This window comes from Triturus cristatus, chromosome 9 (assembly GCF_964204655.1).
Source record: "Triturus cristatus chromosome 9, aTriCri1.1, whole genome shotgun sequence".
Taxonomy (NCBI): domain Eukaryota; kingdom Metazoa; phylum Chordata; class Amphibia; order Caudata; family Salamandridae; genus Triturus; species Triturus cristatus.
The window spans coordinates 1,188,769,812-1,188,790,719 of NC_140592.1; the positions used below are offsets into that span (position 1 = coordinate 1,188,769,812).

The 20,908-nt window shown below is 41.5% G+C and overlaps 1 protein-coding gene across 14 annotated transcripts in view; it reads right to left on the minus strand.

Annotated features, from left to right (window-relative positions):
- Positions 1 to 20,908, minus strand: part of PACS2 (phosphofurin acidic cluster sorting protein 2) — a 456,225-nt gene that overhangs the window by 15,510 nt on the left and 419,807 nt on the right. For 8 of the 14 annotated variants that reach the window (XM_085627187.1, XM_085627184.1, XM_085627185.1 and 5 more), the window contains exons 18-21: positions 19,220 to 19,328; positions 5,651 to 5,693; positions 4,751 to 4,793; positions 4,500 to 4,632 (exon numbers count right to left, since the gene is read on the minus strand). In XM_085627187.1, coding sequence (XP_085483313.1) covers positions 4,500 to 4,632; positions 4,751 to 4,793; positions 5,651 to 5,693; positions 19,220 to 19,328 — 328 coding nt within the window. Of the gene's footprint in view, positions 1 to 4,499; positions 4,633 to 4,750; positions 4,794 to 5,650; positions 5,694 to 14,202; positions 14,236 to 19,219; positions 19,329 to 20,908 lie in introns of all 14 variants that reach the window. The other 6 variants (XM_085627181.1, XM_085627186.1, XM_085627183.1 and 3 more) reach the window with 1 other exon arrangement.

Here is a 20,908-nt window from a genome sequence, read left to right on the forward strand (position 1 = left end):
GCGCCTTAAATTGTCGTTAATCTGGCTGCAAGCCATATCTGAAGCCTCTATAGAGCACAGTATACCAATGCTGGATAGGATACTTCTCTACAAGACAGTTTTCTCTTTACTTTTAATATTTTTCAAGATGCTTGAACAGCTCTTCCATTGCCTCCCATTGTGAACAGTTATAACAGATAAGGAGTGCTTGGGAGTGCACAATGCATGACAAGGTTGCAGAATCTATTGCCAACATTTCCACTGCTGCATCAAGGTGTTCTTCTTTCTTTGGAGGCTGCCCTTCAGTGGCCCCCTAAATAACAGGCCTTTTTTGAGCATGTGGACTGCAAAAGAATCAGAGAGAATACACCTTCTACTACAGAGTGGATCCTGTGGTCGTTTTTTTCTTACATCCTACTTTTTGTGTTATGCACCGGGTTACCAAGTCCGGCTTGATACAGCAACTATCTACAAGGCGCACTATTAACAATTCTTTAAAATATACAGAGTGGGCTTTGGCTTCACCCCAGAATAGTTCCCTCTTCTCTCATACTAGTGACCTTTTTAGTTTATCATGCCACCTCCCATGAGGTGCTTTTATTAGCGGATGTGAGGAAATATTTTACAGTAGTACACAGAATCATCACAAATGAAATTCTTTGAATCCTTATTTGTAGTGTTTTTTTCACTGCAGCAGGCAAAGTTTTACTCAGGACTCTAAGATTAAGCCAAACCTATTCCCTTTGCCAATGCTTTCTAAAGTCTTCTGCAGAGCTTTTTACAACTGTTTTAACACAGGCAAATATTGGACTCATCTCTCAGTTTTAGTCAAAGATTCCACAAGGAAATCATTCTCCTCTTGTTCTCCAGCTATGGTAACTTCCTTTCGTAATGTCGCCTGTTGGATTACCTCATGATATGAAGAAGTTTACATCTGGAGGTGATGTTCTTTGTTATCTGTCTCCAGTACATATTTGTTCTACGCATCTTCAGAACTAGGGTTGGGTCCTACACATGCTTGGCCCTTCACTTCCTCTTTATTTGTGTCTGTCTGAGGCAGTGGCACAGATGGAGAACATGAGTAGCATCCTGCAGGGCAACTGTTTGTTGAACTGGAGACTGTGTGTCTGGTTCTGTTGCGTTAGTACGTTTAGTAATGTAATACCTGCGTATATTGGTGAAAGGTCCTCCTCAATGACATTTGTATTTGATATCAGTCTCGCCTTAAAGTTGTAAACTCTGATGAAGGAGCGGTTGATTAGGCTGTGTTTGTGTGTCCAAACACATGGTAATACTACAAGATGGCCTGTATTGTGGTCAATTTAAAAAAAATAATCCTTAAGTCTTAATTATCTGCTTTGTCGCAAAGTGTAAGGAATCTGAGTAGGATCTTAGAGTCTGCTTCGCCCCTTTCGACTTTGGTCCATGCCCTTAGCACCTCTTTTGTTGGTACACATCGTGTAACCTGAGGCGGCGTCTCAGTTTATCAAACTTGCTACAACCTCTTGTCGGGACTCCTTGTCATCCGCAACTGTGCTTCCTCCTCCAGATTGATTTGAAGGACTCCAATCCTAGTTGGCTTCAATATTCTCATATGCACCCAAAGCAGTTTCAACTTGAGTTTTGAACTTTATAGTGGCATAATAATCCTACCTAAAATAACAAAAGGTATGGATAGTTCGTTTACACAATGCTGACAGGATCAATACCTTTCTTTATTGTGATCAGGAAAGGAACAGAATATATACCGGATACTGATCTGATTGCCCAAATTCAATACAACATTGAGACACTACCGAAATAGCTTATTCCACCCACCCAAGCAGCCATTCTCACATGACCTGAAAAGGTGAGTATACAGGATTGTCGATGGATTCATTCAATGTTTTTCAAGGTCCAATGCACTGCAGAAGTTCTTGGTGCTGTTCAGTACTATGTTTTCTTTGCTGTGGTGCATAAATCCACTTTTTCAGGTTTCAACACAATTTTGAAGATGGAGTTAACAATTTTATCTCTGATCATGATGGAGGAATCATTAATCAGATACATTGTGAATTTTGATTATATGATCACAAATCACTCTCCAAAACATAAAACTTTAAGAAAACAAATTGTAATATTCTGAACCCGAAACCTGATAGGATAGTGCACTGCATGAGTTGAAAACAAAACATGCTGCAAACTTACTATTTGTGAGTTACATAAAGATTAACACATACAAAATATTTTTGATGATATATAGGTTGTATTATGGAGATTCTTTAATTCTTCGAATGCTATTTGGATAATGTAGATACTTGTTTATTGTAAACATCATCCTACTTCAAATGTTGTGTAGGTATGTTTTGCTGAAAACTCTAGCAAAGAACTCTTTGCAACAGTCAAAAGCCTAGTCAATATACCAGAACCAATTAGCATGGACAGCAGTGAGGGATTTTGTAACTCTCTAGCAATGTTCTTTAAGGATAAGGTGGAGAATGTGAATAGGTCCCTTACTGACAGAGACACCGATTTGATTGGAAGAATGTCAGCTGTTGCATCCTCCATACCGTCTAATTTGTTTGTTTCCTTTGATCCACGGAATATAGAACAGATATCCCAGGTGGTTAGAACATCAAATTCTGGAGCACCTTCGGATCCATGCCCCCCTAAAATATTTCATCTTTTTCCGGATCTCATCAGTGAACAACTTGGTATAATATTCGAAGAGATTACCAGTTCTGGTATTTTCCCCGATCCCTGGAAGACAGTCTCAATCCTACCACTCTTAAAGAAACCCAATCTGAATCCAAGTGATCCCAGCAGTTACAGACCAATTTCCAGGATACCTTTCCTGGCTAAGGTTGTGGAAAAAACTATTGAAGCTCCAACTTACAACCTTCATATCATCGGAGGATCCTCTAGATCCCTCGCAATATGGTTTCCGAAAAGGGTACAGCACAGAAACGTCCTTGGTCATGGCAGCGGAAGAGCTCAGAGCAATACTGGCCACAGGTGGCAAGGCTGCATTGATTTTATTAGATCTATTCACGATACCATGAACCATGATATACTGATCAAAAGGATTTCAGAGGCAGGGATAAAGGAATCGGCCCTTAAACTGATTAAATCCTATTTGAGCAACAGGGTTCAGTATGTTCAGCTCGGAACATTTTATGCTTCCCTGTGGTGTTCCACGGGGCTCTTCATTGAGCCCCACGTTGTTAAACTTTATGTGAACCCCCTTGGCTGAAATAATTGAGAAGTTCAGCTTCTCTGTGATAGCCTACGCAGACGACACCCAGTTAGTGGTGTTAATCACTAGGAATGTTGAGGAAACAGCAGACCGGTTTAACTGCTGCATGACCAGGTGAACCAGTGGAAGAGCTTGAACTGCCTAAAGTTGAATGGGGGAAAGACGGCGGTACTTCTGCTGGGTTCTGAAACCTCCTTTTGGTCGCATAGGTGGTGGCCAGCTGGTTTGGGAGAATTTCCGTCCCAGTCAAGAAGGTGAAGAATCTGGCCATCATATTTGACGACAATCTAACCTTCAGCAATCTTTCCTTTACTATCTTCTTTATTCTATATATAATTAGGAAAGTTTTTACCTTTATACCGCCGAATTCTGTGAAAACCCTCATAACAGTATTAGCCCTGTCTAGACTCAGTTGGGGAAATGTCCTTTATATGGGCTTGCAACATTTACTTAAGCTACAACTTTGCAAAATGCAGCAGTGAGATTGCTGCTGGATAGTCCTAACTTCCAGTCAATATCCCACGGGCTGAGAAAGCTGCACTGGCTTCCAGTGGAAAAAAGGATAAAATGTAAATCCTTTTGCCTAGCGTTCAAGGCATTGCATGGGAACGGTCCTCAGTACCTGAAACAACATCTAACCTGGTATTTACCTGTCAGAAATCTAGGATAATCACAGAGCAAACTCTTACAACCCCCAGATTCAACAAAGCTCGTGGGGTGGAAGAAGCTTTATTCTGGGGACAGTGAATTCTTGCAATTCACTCCTGACTGACATAAAAAACAGGCCAATACTGCTCTCCTTCACAAAGGCACTAAAAATGTGGCTCTGTGCTAAATAAATCTCCACTCTCACTCTTCTTCTGGCACCTTACTGCTCAGTGCCTAGATGCCTTTGGGCATTTGAGCGCTATACAAATTCTCAAATCAAATTGGAAAATCTACTACAGATCAATTTACAAGATCGATGAATTAAATAAGAAAGAGTCCTCTGTGGTTCAACGTGTAATGTGACTGCCTGGATTGAGTGGATGCAGATTATAAGTCTGGTAAGTGGTGAACTGATGATTGTGTGTGGTAAAGCTGCAATAGGTCAAAAGGAACCACTGTCACGACAAGGTATATATATCATGATTACTTCCCTATTCCATAGATGATGGAGAATTGAAAAGTGTGCAGTAACTGTTTAAAAAGCTTTCTGTATTCTTCTTTACCATTTTGGTATATTTTCCAGAACAGTCAGAGGGATTTGTCAGCACAGTGATCCTGGAAAGTGGGGGCTGCTTACCAGGAGGTGAGGCCGCCAGTGACAGATGGTGAGGATGGCGGCGTTGGAGATGCTTCCTTGGCGGCAGGAGAAACAGATGGAGGGGTGGAGGAGAGGATACTGGAGCCTGAGGGAGCTGCGTCATCAGAATCACCTTCAAAAGGCGGGAGAGAAAAGGCACGTTAACTATCAACCACTCCATCCACTAAGGACTAGCAGAGATAAAAAGTTAGCACATGGGCAGGATGAATCTCAAAAGGGAAACCACATACCTGACGTTGCAGAGGACTGTTCCACAATGCCGACCTTCACAACCTGAAACACAAATGTCAAGGTCACATGAAGCCAGTGTGCAAGGGCCACAGCCTTTGGTGCTCTAGAGCAGCCTCTTGGATAATGCATACTTGCAGAGGAGTGCAAAACATTAACCCTCTGCTTTTTCTATCGCCACAGGGAGAATATGCTAATATTTAAAGAAAAAAGGTATCTACTCATCTATGGCCAGCATGATCTGGGACAAGAGTTCTCCAGTGAAGACACAGCATAGCAGACACAGCAGAGAGCCTTCTCCCGATCCCCAGCAGCTAGTTTACCAACACCTCAGGGGCAGTACTTTTTTTTTTAAACAGAAGTATCTCCTCTCTATTATCCATCAACCCCTGTATCCAGAGTACCAGAATCAGCCAGTTCTCCAACAGACAATAGATTTTAGGCCTCACTTTCCAATACAGGAACACTCAATACTGCCGCAACTTTCCCAATTTCTGTCTTTCAGTTACAAACCGTGGTTTAACATACAATATTCTGGCCTTTTGTTCATTTCCAGGTAATCAGAGGCTAATGTTTCAGCAAATCACATGCAACAGCAGCTTCCTTGTAAGACCCTTGAACAATGAACAGATTACTGCAACTATAGCAGAGAAGACGCTCTACAGAACTGATCAGTTCATGAAAAAAAAAAAAACACTTGTATGCACTAGATAAGCACTACCGAGGCTGCGCAACGCTTCCAGTGCACCGCAGTATCCGGCTACAGCATACTGCTTGTGGTTATGGAGTTTCAAATCTGTAGAGACAAAATCATACCATGACCTGCAGCTTGCTCCTAGATGGACTGCAGGGAAAAACAATGGAGAAGGCACAGTGTCCACCACCCTGCAGATTATACTTACCCCCACAAAGGGAATAAACTTTTGTGAGGAATCTTCATCAGGGCTAGAGGCAAGAGATAACGAAATATTTAAAGGCAGTTGAAAGAAAAAAATGAACCATTTTTCAATATTGTTATTTAATTCATCTAAAGCATGCAAAAGGAAATTAAATCCATGCAAGCAACATTTTTTAAAACATCGATAAGAGCTCAACCTTCTCCAAGAATCAGGTGCGCAATCAGCTTAGGCAAGAAGTAATTGGGTGGTTTCATGTAGTCATTTTTAAGTGAGAAATTATTCGTCTCAAGTCTTCTGCTTCAACCCCAAGTCTACATGTGCTTGCCTAAGCAACAGACTGCCACAGGTCCCAGACATCAGTCATCTTTCACTGTGCAACCCTTCGCATTTTCCGGTTCCTTTGTGGTGGAACTGAAACTTCAAGGATTCTCAAGCACTATCAGCAATTTTTTATAACGATTTCCATCTTTTTAGGGAAATGGTTTGCAATGTAGTACAAATATCTACAAGCAATTGAAGGGCGGGCCATACTGGGTGGGCGTCCACTATAAAATAAAACACTTTCTTTGAGCCTGCTGCAATTCTTAAGTGAATCAAGGACTATCAATCTGAGAATTTATTCAACGCATGTTAAAGATCCACCAACCACTTCTTTACTCTGAATAAGGATGAAGGCAACCTGGAATACAGGTTCCTAAAGTAACAGTAAACTAACTGCTACAATTGGGACTATGCTCATAAATATGAGGCCTTGAAAAACACTTTTTACCAGCATGAAACAGGGGTTGGCTAAAAAGAACAAAAAATAATGCATAAGGGTGCATTAAAATATCTAAGCGCAATCATGTACCCCCTCCCACCCCAAACTCTTCTTAAATGTTACTCTTGAGGCAATGTTATGGAGGAGCAGATATAATGTCTCGGAGGATGGGGCAGCTTCATGTATCATCATGACCGAGATCAGGGTGAAAGTCAGTCCAGCAACAGGGTTTGCAAGACAGCACCCGATGAATGAACTACACTCACTTCAGGTGCACTTCAAAGGCCTCATATCCTCACGATTGGCCCTCTAGTCCACAAATACAGAAATGTTTGGTCTACAAGTGAAGTCCTTCAGCTTGGAAGATCTAACTGGCATAAAACGAGTACCATTACATTATGCCTACGATTACCATTACGATAAAAATGTTAGGCATTGATATTAAAAAACCCTCTTCATTTAGTATGTGTCAACCTAAACTACTGGAATTTCTGCAGGCAGAACATCTACCAATTAGAATTAAGGTTTTGCACCTTACATTTTTTCACCACGTGGAACATATTTTTCAATGAGGAGAACCCCCTTCCCAAACATTTGCTGAAAACATGAAGTGTCTATTGTACACTTCACCCAGTATTTTTGAGCCACATGTATCATTTTAAATAGCGATTACCTATTGCGATTCTCTGCGAATTGCAATTAGGTCATCGCAATTTGAATGTATGAAATGCCATGAGTTTCATTTAGCGTTTCCTAATGGGTCGCAAACAGACCTACCTCATGAATATTAAAGAGGCAGGTTGCAATTTGCGACCCATTAGGAATCACTAAAATCACAGGGATGGTGGCCTGCTTGGGTCAGCAGACCACCATGTCTGTGCTTGCTTTTAAATATATATTTAAATAAGCATGCCAGTAACAAAAGACCTAATGGTCTACGTGTCCCGTTGACAAATCAAGTGAGTAGCTTGGCCTCTCACATGCTCAACTTTAGGAAGAGTTGAGATCAATCATGTCACCAATGACACAGATGACATCACTGCATGATGAACATCATCTCCTTGTCTAGCCATTACAAGACAACTTATAACCACACTGTGGAGGACTTTTCAAGACACAATAACTCAACACTGCACAGTTTATACTGGGGGCAAAGACTATGATGTATGAACGCACATGAACAAATATAGTTAGGTTTTCTTATTTTCAGTGTTATTTTTTAGGGGAATTATAGTGGTATTTTACAGTATTTCACCAACTTTTGAAAATCAAACTTTTATCTGTGCTTATGCTTTTCTGCATCAAGGAAATTTGCCAGGCACTGGGTTTTCTATTAATTACTAAAATTGTGTTTATCTTGGCAGGCCCATCTCTAAAATTAGGTATAAAATGGTTGTCTGAATATGAAAAAGTGATAAATACAGACATATTTCTGAAGGCTACCTGAAGTGTTGATAATCCATTCAGGAGCAAACTACATTTGTTTGTGAATTTGCTTCTCTGGTTCCTATGCTTGTCATGAAATGTGACAATTTTGTGTGGCTCTTGGTAAGTCTCCATTGTAATCCTGCCTGCTGTTTCATCTTCCTGTTGCCTCCCTGCATACCAACATACTTTATAGCTGAATTTGATTGTATTTGGATTGTCCCCGGATTTGACCGCGACCTTTATCGTAGATATATAGGGTTCCTCTCTCATCCTGGTGTAATGGAGGGATGTGTGACGGAACCACAAATGCCATTACCATGCATGCCTTAACAACGCCGTTATTAAAATGCAGGCGTCTTTACCACGCATGCCTTTATATGTCTTCTACAAGTATAAAATTATACTATATGTATATATATATATATATATATATATATATATATATATATATATACACACACACACACACACGTATGTATATATTATATATATATATACACACATATATATAAATATATAATACACACACACACACCCATATCACCTTAGTAATCCACAACCCCATAACCCATACCCACCCTTAAACCTAAAAATAACTTTGCCACCCAAAAACTCACCCTAAACCCGAAAAATACCCTTGCCACCCATACTCCCCCTAAACCCTAAAATTACCCTTGCCACCCAGAAACCCACACCTACCCTAAATTTACCCTTGCCACCCAAAACCTATAACCACCCTTAACCCTAAAATTACCCTTGCCACCCAAAACCCATAACCACTCTTAACCCTAAAATTACTCTTGCCACCTAAAAGCCCATTAAAACCAATAAGACTAAAATTACCCTTGTCACCCAAAAATCCATACCCGCCCTAACTCTAAAAATACACTTGCCACCCAATAACGCACACCCACCCTAAACCCTAAAATTACCCATGGCACACTAAAACCTACGCTCACCCTAAACCCTAAAATTACAATTGACACCAAAAAACCTACACCCACACTAAACCGTAAAATTACCCTTGCCACTCAAAAACCCATACCCACCCTAAAAATACCCCTGCAACCAAAACGCACATTCACCCTAAACCCTAACAATACCCTTGCCCCAAAAACCCACATCCACCCTAAACCCTAAAAATAGCCTTGCCACCCATAAACCCATACCCACCCTAAACCCTAAAAATACCCCTACCACCCAAAAACCCATACCCACCCTAAACCTTAAAAATCCACTTGCCACCCACGAACCTATACCAACCTTAACCCCTATAATTACCCTTGCCAGTCAAAACCCTAATCGCCACTATAAACCTTAAAAATGCTCTTGCCATCCAAAAACACACACCCACCCTAAACCCTAAAAATACCTTTGCCACCTAAAAACACACCCCCACGTTAAACCCTAAAAATATCCTTGCCACCCAAAAACCCACATCCACCATAACCCTAAAAATACTCTTGCCAACCGAAAACCCACACCAACCCTAAACCCTAAAATTGCCCTTGCCACCCAAAGACTCACATCCACCCTAACCCCAAAACATTCCCTTGTCAGTAACATACATACACATCTAGGTGAAGACCGAAATGCGTAATGGCGTACATGACTATCTAATAAAAGTTTGTGCAGCATCATAGGCTGTCTGTGCTCAATTCTGCTGATGGAAGCGCATCACAACGGATTGATTAATTATATATATATATATATATATATATATATATATATATATATATATATATATATATATATATACACATATACACACACACACACACACACACTCTTATCTTCGAAATACTGCGTGGTAAAAACGCATGAGTTGTAAAGACATGTGTGGGTCAGACCACGTAGTAAATGCTGTTTCCCTTAATGGACCTGGTTAGAATTAGTTCCAGCTGGCAGAATGGAACCTGCATTATGTTTGGTGTCCCACAGTGACCCACAAAAGCCAAAAGTGGTCTCTTCATGAATCTCTCAATTGCTTGATTACTTACTGTAATCAGATGGTGTAGTAGATCGAACAAAGTAAAGATAGAAACTTTTTGACCCCAATGTCGACAATGAACTTTTAAAATAGGATCCCAGATCACAAACTCACGCCCCTTTATCCCCCTCTCTTACACCAAAATAATCCTCTGTTGGAAAACAAACTGGCAGGTGGAGGTCTGAAATCACAACATTGCTATCCTTGTAAACCAAAGAAGACTGCACACTTTGAAGGCCATATCAATCACATGGCTGTGCACTGTGCAAACCCACCAATCGTGTATAACAAACAGCAAGTGGTCATTTACATATCTATGTGAGGCAACACAGCCTTTAAAGCCACATATTACCACTGATCAAAGCCATTTTCAAATGATATCTTTTGTCTAGAGTGCTTTCAAATGCTAGAGGAGATAGCAGAAGGTTAACTGTACTTGTGGACAAAATTACACTGGTCTTGGTGAAAGCTGAATATATGAACCTTTGTAGCATCTGTGTCCACTTGGAATGAGAAGACAGGCTGCTCTCGCGGTGGTTTGTCGTTGCAAAATCCCACAGCAATGTGATAAGACATTTTGCTACCATATTCCAGAAGGTCCCAGTGAAGGAACATACTTTGGCCAAAACTTTGCAACATGTGTGTCTGTATTCAATTCAGGGCCTAGGAAGGAAACTGGTGCACATCTGTGTACACATCTGTGAGTGACACCGATGTGACCTTGCTTGCAGCGTCCCTACCCAGTTTTCTTCATGCAGGCGTTCTGCAGTTCAATATGCATATATTCAAAGGAGTGCAACAGATGACACAAGTTAAGCGGTCAGACAATATGCAGTTCATCGGTTTACAGGCATGACATGCTGGAGTCATTCGCCATGATGCTCAACCCAGGGATATAGTGCTGCGCAGGAGGGAGGAGAGGAACATAGGCAGAGGGAAGGGTCGGGTCTGCTGAGTTTTCAACAATCAATTTACCAAAACCAAGTTACAAAGCAGAGTTCACGTCATTCCATATCAGCCAGTAAATACCAGCAGGACGATGGACTAAACTTGTAAAACAAAATGCAAGAAATTAAAAAAAGGAAGAAAAAGGCACAAAGGGGGAGGCTGGTCTTTTTTCAATGCTTTAACCCCTCCTACCTTCCCCGTAAATACCTAGAACATGTTTAACCATGTGGATTTCAGGATGCGATTTAGTAAAGCAAAAATAAATCCCCCAGCCATGGTAGAAATATTTAAGGATGAAGAACAATTGTGTCAAAGGTGACCCCTACTGTCTGTTCAATTTATTGGGGGTGGCATTCCATGCGAAGAAAATTCATCTGTGTATATACAAATTGATTGATTGATTTGGCAATTTATAAAGCACAAACAAATGCCCGAGGGCGTCAAGGCGTTAGTGCGGTTTGTCTACTGTGGAAGGAGAAGAATTACATGGGTCTAGCGCTGAAGGAAACATTATAAAGAAAAGAGCCAGTTCTTCAAAGCCTTGCGAAAAGGAAAGTCGGCTTGCAGACAAGAAATGGAATAAGGAAGAGCGTTACCGTGCTTGGATTCAGCCACAGGAAAGGCTCTCCCTCCTCATCTTGCCTTTCGATATTCAGGACTAACCAACAGACTTTTCCCCGCAGTCCGCAACTGTCTAGATCGAATGCATCTTTGGAACCGATTCTCAATACCGTCAGGGCCAGTACAGTGTAGTGCCTTGTGATCAATGCATAAGGCTGTGACAGTCATTTGTTTGGTAACCGGAAGCCAATGCAATTTACGGGTCCCCGCAGAAGCGGACTGGGATTTGTGAAGATCAAGAATCATGTAGCGATTTGGCTTTACTAGTCTTATTGATGTCCAGGTGAAGTGTGTTACAATGGTCCAACCTGGACATTATCAATGCCACGGCCGCTTGTTTGCGTGCAGGGAGAGAGGGAAACACTTTCCTGACAGTCTTAATCACCCCAAAAACAGGTTGAGACTGTCCTGTTAACCTGAAGATTGAAGGACAGGTTTTTGACCACCAGAAGCCCAAGATGTTTTGTGGAGTCAACAGGGTTGGGTAATTGACCCAGTATTTCCAGCTACCAAGATTGGGCCAAAATGGATGGTTGGCTACCAGAGATCAGGACCTCAGTTTTATCACCACTGAGTCTGAGGTTCTTTTTCCCATCCAGATGGCTACCGCCTGCATGCAGTTCTTGAAGTTGGTGGCCGATGCCTCTATGTCCTTCGTAATTGACACAATTATTTGTGTGTCGTCAGTGTAGGACAACACCTGTAGCCCAAATGATCTTATCAGTTTCGCCAGAGGGGCAACATATAAGTTGAACAATGTGGGGCTCAGGTAGGAGTCCTGAGGAACCCCACATGGGGTAGCTATGGACTCTGAATAGAAATGATCCACAACCACTGTCTGTGACCTATCCATCAGAAAGGATGACAGGAGCTTCAGGGCAGAGTCTGCGACCCCAATTTCCTGCAAGCGGTTAACAAGCCGGGTGGGAGAGATGGTATTGAAGGCTGTATAATGTATGCATGAACACATCTGCAAATATCACTTTGCCCTGTTGCTCTTGCTATAGTTAATGCAGTGCACAGATATGAAACACTGCTGCCTGCCTGTCATACACTTAACATAACGTTAACATGTGTATTTGTGAAGCGCATGTTCACCCGTAGGTATCTTGGTGCTGAATAACAGATGTTTATTGTTACCCAACTCAATGGTACTCATTTTATCTACCTCAAATGGATGAAAGGCTGAGTGGTTCCGCCGGGATTTAAACCGGTGACCATGAGGTCGAACACAGGCCCCTGCAGTGGATGCATTAGTCCACTGAGCCACCAGACCCGGCCCGGCCAACCAATGCAGAAAACTCATTTTTCCCTATTGACGTACTTTTACTTTTCTACACGTTTTGATTAATTGTTGCTATAGTTAGCGATTGGTGAGCTGTACATTTTTTTATAATTTAATAAAGTGAAAAAGAGATAAGTTTTAGATGCCACCTACTCCTCTTAATTCACCATTACTGCCGCATGATGTCACTGTACAGTGCAATCTTCAAACTATAGCTGGTTGGATAATAATGTGTATGCTCAGCAGACTTTGTTGAAGTAGCTTCAAATGAATAATGCTCAAGTACATTCGGGCTAGCAACACAAGCCACCGGGCTTGCATGCTCAGCTTCCTCCCAGCGACTGGTTAACTGGAAGGATGTCAGAAATGTACTAATCTGGCTTTCTTGCTTTGATGAAACCGAACACTTAATTGTCTAGTAACCTGCTGCCTACGCATTTTTCTGTTAAATCTAGAAACCAAACCTAAATATTTAGAAGTTGCAAAGATGGCGTTAAAGGTGGCCAGCAGAATATTAGGTTTAGGGAGCAACACATCTGGCAAGATATGAAAATAAGCATTTAGTGGTCATCTGACAACCTCCTTTGGACTACACACACTACCTTCAGATTAAGAAATCTGGCAGCCCACAGCTACATTTCCACATCATCGGATGCAAGCTTGGCCCTAAATTAGTCATGGCCACTCCTGAACATAGTTTGCAAGTTTTGTTCTTTATTTTTAAATCAAAAAAGAGTTTTTCTTCATTTGTATTTCTGCTAGAATATCGTCCTTACAGTAGACACCAGTGGGTCAACCATCATGCTCAAATTTGTTAAATATTGCATGGGTCATCTAGTAAAAATGTATATCTAATACCAGCTTTCAATGAAGAGCTCTCTTCTTCTATCACCAATGTTTCTCCTATATTTAAGAATATTGTGCCACTGGTCTCAAATGCCAAGAAATACGGCCACTAAAATAAAAAAAAAAGGGCGAAGTAGAGTCGTACACTGGAGACATATGATGGGTTTTTAGTCATGGCTTCGGTCACAGGCTGTCTCACTCTACATAGGACTGTGCCCTACGGACTGGAATAAATTCAGCATGGTGAGGAAATCAGAGGACTCTGAAAAGCACAAAACTGTCATCGCACAAAGGACAGACAGTTGTACAGCGTGAATCCCGCTACCATGTGAACAACTCAATAATGTTCCACATAGCGAGGAAAGGTTTGTCCTGTTAAACTCTATCAGGCTGAGATCGATTGTACGCATGCAACAATATGGCTGAGTTCTGGGTCAAGTTAGGCCCTTTAAAAATATATGTCCTAACAAGGTTGCAAGTATTGTATGTTAATACGGATCAAACCGAAGGGACCCTTGACACAATGCAAAGGAGAAGAATGTAAAGGGAGATGAAATGAAGGGACCAGGTCAAACTTCCCATCTTGCACTAACATTTAAATAAATCTTAAAAGACCAGCCTCGGAGAAGCTAACAAAGGAAGAAGGGAGGCACAAGGACCCGGAGAGACTCCGATACCTTAAGTTAAAATCAAAATGAGAACTCTTTTTCCTTTTCAGAAGGCGACCGAAAGGAAAAAATAGATAAAAACACATACATTATTACATAATCTTACAAAAAAGATCACAAATGTACTACTGCCAATGTATAATCTATAGGACGGGGTGTTCCATCCTCACAGTGTAATCATCTTGATGTTTTAAGACTAAAACTCAAGGGCTAATTATCTCAAATATTCCTGCAACGTTCATAGTTTATGGTCTCTATAGCTTGGTGATTAGTTTATTAACTCTGCTTATTGATTCTAGCCACCCCGAAAGCCTCCTAGGGTAGGGAAAGACCAGTTGTGGACAGTATGGCCCTATCTCTAAAGTAAACACCTGCACCTTTCTGAGAGGTACAGGATCCAAGGTCCTTCAGGAAATTGGGTTATTTGGACCTTTCATTTGTATCGATACCTACAGTGAATGAGGCATATTGTTGACAACTGGGAGCAAGCTGAGCGGAACCCTGTGGCATCTTGTTCCTAAAGACTTTGGGAGCGCACAATTTGAGATAATGAGGAGCTAGGAAGGACAACGTTACTTACCTGTAACCAACTTGTTTGCAGCTTGTCGTGGTGTACATCATATGCAGTGCGGTATCCCCAACATCTAGTGTTGGGTTCAGAATATTACAACATGTTTACTCAAAGAGATTGAGTTGGTTTCAAGGCGGACATGTGATCGTGTAGGTGAAAATCACAATACATAAGCACACAGACTGCACCTTAGATTATTGCGTCTTCCCCCATTGCACTAGGTGACTCTGCTTACGCGTGCAAAGAAAAAAAAACGCTGCGTAGCACTTTTTTTTATTTTCCAAACACAAGGACATAGGAGATGCATGTGAATTTACACCAGAACCCGCAACCATCCACTCATTTACAGACGAGTAACGTTTTCCATATGCAGTATGAGTTGTAGTGAGTTGCAGTACATAGCGTGCATTGCATGGTTTTGAGAGCAGTGTCCAATCCCCTTAATGCTGAGGCAGGTGGAAAGTTGAGGTAGTTGTAGTGATCGATTTTTTAGAACTCTTTAGGCCCAAGTACTCCTTTTTTTGAGTGAATGTCCACATAGTAATGTAAAGTGGGTGTGTGTACATATATCCACGTTACTACCTTAAAAATGTGCACCAGTGGTGTTTTGTTGAGGAAAGCCATGGTGGCACCTATTTTGTAAGTTCAATGATCCTGAGGAAATTCAAGCGCTGCGTGCTTAAGCATTCATAGTAAACCTGAATGCATCAAAACAGTATGTCAAACTATGCCCCCTTTTGAAATGGGATTAGCCAGTTGTTCAGGTGAAAAGAAAACAAGTGCTTTGTTTTGCATAAGGTTTTGGCTATGTCAATGTAGAGCACGTGTACTTTTAATGTCTAGTGAATGTAGGGTTCTTTCTGTATTGTCTGAAGGTTTGTAAAGAATGCTGAAAATTCAATTGTTTGATTAAGGTGAAAAGATGATAAAACCTTTGGAAGTAAATGAGGATATGTTTATAGTATTACTTTATCTGCGCAAACTTGAAGGAAAGGTTCATCCACAGATAGAGCTGACATTTCACTAACTTCATACGAGGAAGTATTGCCATCAGAAATTTCTTTTCCAAGTTATGACTTGTAGCGAGCATGAATGTAGTAGCTTTAAAAGGTGTGCCAATTAAGCATGTTAAGTTAAATTAAGATTCTATTTGGGTATTGAGGGTGGCCTCAGTGGGATAACCTTTTCTTTGGGGCTTTGTTAGGAGGAATCTTCGGAGGCTAAATTGAATTTCTGTTTTCTAAATAGGCAACATTTGCAGATAAATGTTTGCAGATGGAATTTTAGGTTAAGCTTGCTTCTTTAAGGAAATAAAGGTATTTACGATGGAGTAGCGGTATGGCAGTTTACACACAGTAGTAAATAAAATGTTTCCATTTTGCTGAATAGTAGGTCAGTGTAGCGAGGCAATGTACTTCCTTAAGAATACTTGTAAGCTCTAAAGGTAAATTAAGCTACCTAAATTATACAACCTGAGGAGTTAAATAGCTGGACTGAGTCACTGTGGATTGGGATGGTAAATCTGGTGGTAGTGCATTGTACGCAACTTTGGGCATCCTCCGAGCTAACTCGATGGGTATTGATGCAGGAATTCAATGTCTTTTCTTCTGAGGCACAGTAGAAATTAAAGATGCCATCTGGTACTATCCACTCTTTGTTCAGCTGCTTACATTTCTATTTTTGAGGCAAAATGCAGTCTTGAAAATGGAGCACCCAACGTTAGATCTGAACTCAAGGGCAGAAAAAGCAATGAGTCATTCTCAAAACCAATACTCCACCTCTTGAAGTAAACAAGGTGTAATATTTTGAACCTAATACTAAATGTCAGGATAATGCACAGCATGTGATACACAGCAAGACATGCTGCTAGCTGCGTAGATGAGACTTGGAGTTTGTGTTGCTGAGAAAAGCTGACGGAGCAGAACATGAGGCCAAAATACGGATCTTTGTAGGAAGCCACATCTGGTTGGGGATGGGCAGATCCCAGGACATCAAATCTCCATTGGGACAGCCAAAGAGTGAAAATATGAATCAGCCTCTAGGACGTGAAACGCTACATACTGACTTTACACGTGCATGCTGATTCACATAATTGCCAGTGATAGCAGGAGTGACATCATGCAGTTTGCCCACCAATGACATCAAATGGAAGAACCCTTGTTAAGAGTTAGAAGTGGAAACTCCAGAAAATAACTAAGGCTCTGGGACAGTGGTTACTTTCTATTTCTGCATCGGTTTCCATGACCCCTGACACTTGGGGGTAGCAAGGGTAGTAATCTAGGCTACATCCAAGCAAAGGCATTTACTTGCTGGGCCAGGATCATCTTTTGCAACCTGTTGCATGCCTCTGTGTTAAAGAGTGGTGCAGGTCCGATACGTAACCCTACCCTTGCCCACCATGACAGTGGAAGAGCTCAAAGACTTGAACACTAGCAGAATGGACATTACATTCTAGTTCTTCTAATGCATTAACTGAAATCGATGCTCACAACAATAAAACAGAAAAAGAAGCATATCGCTAAAGGGGTAATGTAGCCTCCTTTGCCAATTCTACTTCTATGTAACTGATGCAGTTCCTCTACTTGGACTATGGATCTCCCTACTGTAGACCAGACCAAACTCCTCTTACCGTGAAAAGTCCAATGACGAGGTACCTGGGAATCATCCTGCTTGTCCTTATCAAGAGGAACGGTCTAGAGCCTCTCTCCCGGCCAAATCCCTCTATCAGGGAGAAGTGGCAAGAACCAGGCAAATTCAGAAAACAATAGCTCAAAACGCAAGTTGCTAAACTTTTGGTGGCCAGAGAAGGTGGGAAAGCTTACGCAACCATCCTATGGACACAAACAGCATTGCCTGTAGCATGAACTACCACACACCTGTCCTAAGAAAGCTGTCGTTGGTATGCAGATCTTTGGATTAAGATGATACTTTACAAAATTGCCTGCTTGGCAAAACATCACAGTCCAGAATAGATAGCTCCCTTCTGGCCTGAATTGTATTGTTTACAACATAAAAGGGAAGTTACCCCCATAAGCCATGAGTATAGATACTACTTATGGTAAACGTATGAAAATTGAATCATGTGTACACAAAATGTTGCTTCGTATTTTTTCATTGATTAGACATAGTTTTTGAGCACACCGGGATCAAAACCCTTTATTTATATAAAATGATATTGTTGGCACCACAGTCAAGACCCACAAGTATGCAAAAGAAATGTTTAAGTTAGAATCGATGACCTGATTGAGATAGGTTAAGGCCAACATGATAAGGGGCAGTGAACTGGTCTGATCTTTCTTTCAAAAGGGCTCTAGGGGAAGTAGCACAGACTGTTTATGGCAGGTCACGCAAACAAAGGTTTGATCTGATGAGCAAGACATCCAAGGGATGCAGAAAACTGGAAGCTGGACAAAGAACTGATAGATGTTGCAGGAACTGGAAGTATTAGTGGTGATTGGCAAGCTGCATGGACACTCTGTAAAACACAGGCAGTCAACAGCATAAAGTATCCAAAAGGAGAACTGGAAACTATCACGCCAACAACAATTTATCCTGCTTTATACCCTTATTCATACACAGCAGCAGAGGTTTTAGAGCTGTGATTTAGTACTTCGTAAAGATCAGCATGGAGTCTGGGGAGAGAGATTTGTTCTTTCAATTCTCTTTTCAATCATTCGCAGAACAGCTTGTAAATGTTGTACTGCCCCAGGATGATGCCCCAATCCAATGTTATTGATTCACTGTAGAAAGGTAATGGGTACAAGGGAGCACTGTGGTTTTTGGTGGTTCACTGTCTGTCCAACTATTCCTCCACTCTTCCTAGAATAGGCCCTGAGACTCTGTGCCCCAACTATTGCTGCACTCTTCCCAGAACAGCAGCTGATCCTCAGAGTAAAACTTAAACAATAAAAATAAAAAACATACACCAAAGTGAAATAACAAGATACAGGACAAGTGCAATTCAAGCTGACCAAAAACCCTTAGTGATCATGTATCTTCAAAATACTTAAATAGAATATTATTTTTAAAAACATTGGAAAACAACTTGCTTATGGGCCGAAATCCTCCAAAGAGCACGATCTGTCCAAGTCGAGAGGTGGCAATTGGTTTGACATTTTAATTAGCAACAGTGGGTATTTTTCCATTTTGTAGTTAATCAGCAATTTCGTTAGTATTTTCGTATGCAGCCTAAGTGGTTTCTTTGCTAGGCGATTTGACTACGCCAGCCATCACTGCAACAGGTGAAGATTCATCTAAACAAAGATACGCCGACAAACACCATCGCCAAGGCTTGTGTCGTTAAATAAAGCAATGGATATTGAATGCCCCATGTACTTTCACAGTGCACAGATATTCAATACTTATGTAACACATCAATCTATGTATTATTTATCTTGATTTATGCTTGATTATCCAAATACCCTCTGAGAATATGTCCTTGCTGCTGCGACATACCTTTTCTGCTTGTACGTCAGCATGGCTTCTGCAATCGGTAACTGGTGGGCGCAGTTGGCACCAGCAATGTACTGTGTCACCCTGGATATAATGTCTGGAATATCCTGTACTGCAAGAACACAATGAAACAAATGCAGAAAAGGAACAGTTAACAAGCAAGTCCAACAAGCACATGTAGGCAAAAGATCAGGTCTCCAATCCACAGTGGAAACTTCATCACAGTACTACAGGCCTGAAACATTGTTCATCAACAAGCAAGAGCAAACCAAGGAAAATGGTGGTGTTCATACCTGCTTACCAAGGCTTGTTTACTTCAAGTTAACAACAGAGGATTGCAAAGCTGGCCTTCAACTTAGGCAAACATCAATACCATCTCTTGCCCTTTCATCCATCGGGAGGCGCTGCTCACCGACTTTTTATCAGCCAGTGATTTCATATAATTTTCCAACACACTGAAGTCTTCCGCTTTTTGATCAACTCTAAACTTTATGAAGACAACCGTATCGAAGGTCTTGGAATGGACCCTATGACTCAGCCTGCAGAAGGGTCAAACTACCTAAAAGCAGATCTTCCAAGACCCGGGTCTGGTGGCTCAGTGGACTAATGCCTCCACTGCAGGGGCCTGAAATCGACCTCATGGTCACAGGTTCAAATCCCAGCGGGTCCACTCAGCCTTTCATCCATCTGAGGTCGATAAAATGAGTACCAATGAGTTGGGTAACAAGAAACATCTGTTATTCAGCGCCAAGATACCTCTGAGTGAACGTGCGCTTTACAAATACACATGTTATGTTATGTTGCTGCTCATCCCTCCCCGGCACCCTTCCAGCAACAAGGCCCTCAGAAACGCCATGCTTTGCTCTATGAAACCCTTATTTAGTCACACTATCTCTTGGACAGGAGTATTGTTTTTGAAACAGCAGTGTTGTGTTGCAAAGTGGCATGTTGCGCTAGGGATAAAGAAGTCCTTTTATAGTTTTCTTGTACCATCTTTGTCTCCTCCACTTAGAAGTTTTGCATCGAGATCTAAATGTAAGAAAGTACTTAGGAGCATGTATAGCAGATGGACACAGATTAATCATCTGCCATACTTACAGACACAGGACTGCAGCCAACCTATGAGCCATATGCAGTGGCACTGGATGTTGAGTCCTGGATAGTAAAGGAAAAGCAGTCCACAAAAAGCCTTATAACTAAAGGGAGGGATGCCATCTGTGTCTGCAGAATAGGCACAAACTACAGCAGGGTTGGTAACTTCTGTGGCTGTCTATTGGGGCGGAGGCAAAGCTGGAGTCCAATTACCAATGCAGATAGATCAACTCACAGGGGCAAAGAGGCCAATATTGGTGAATCAAACAGCGGCTAAAGGAACAGAGTGGTATTTAGGGGCTGCAAAGGAGTGGTATCCTCATAGGCCTTCAGGTATTACCTTGTTTCTGGGTGACAGGGATGGAATGGGAAGCGACCTTTGGGGTCTCAGTCTTACAGGTCTGAACCTCGGCATCAACAAAGCAGTAGAAGAAAGGACCCTTCTGATGGCGTCAGGCACCACTGACAGCCAATCAGTGCTACATTATAAATTAATGCACCCCACGATTAAGATACTTTCAGCGCTCGGTCCCCTAATCTGTTGGATCACAAATACTCCTCATTATGTGGATTCCTCACTGCATGAAATGAGGAATATTT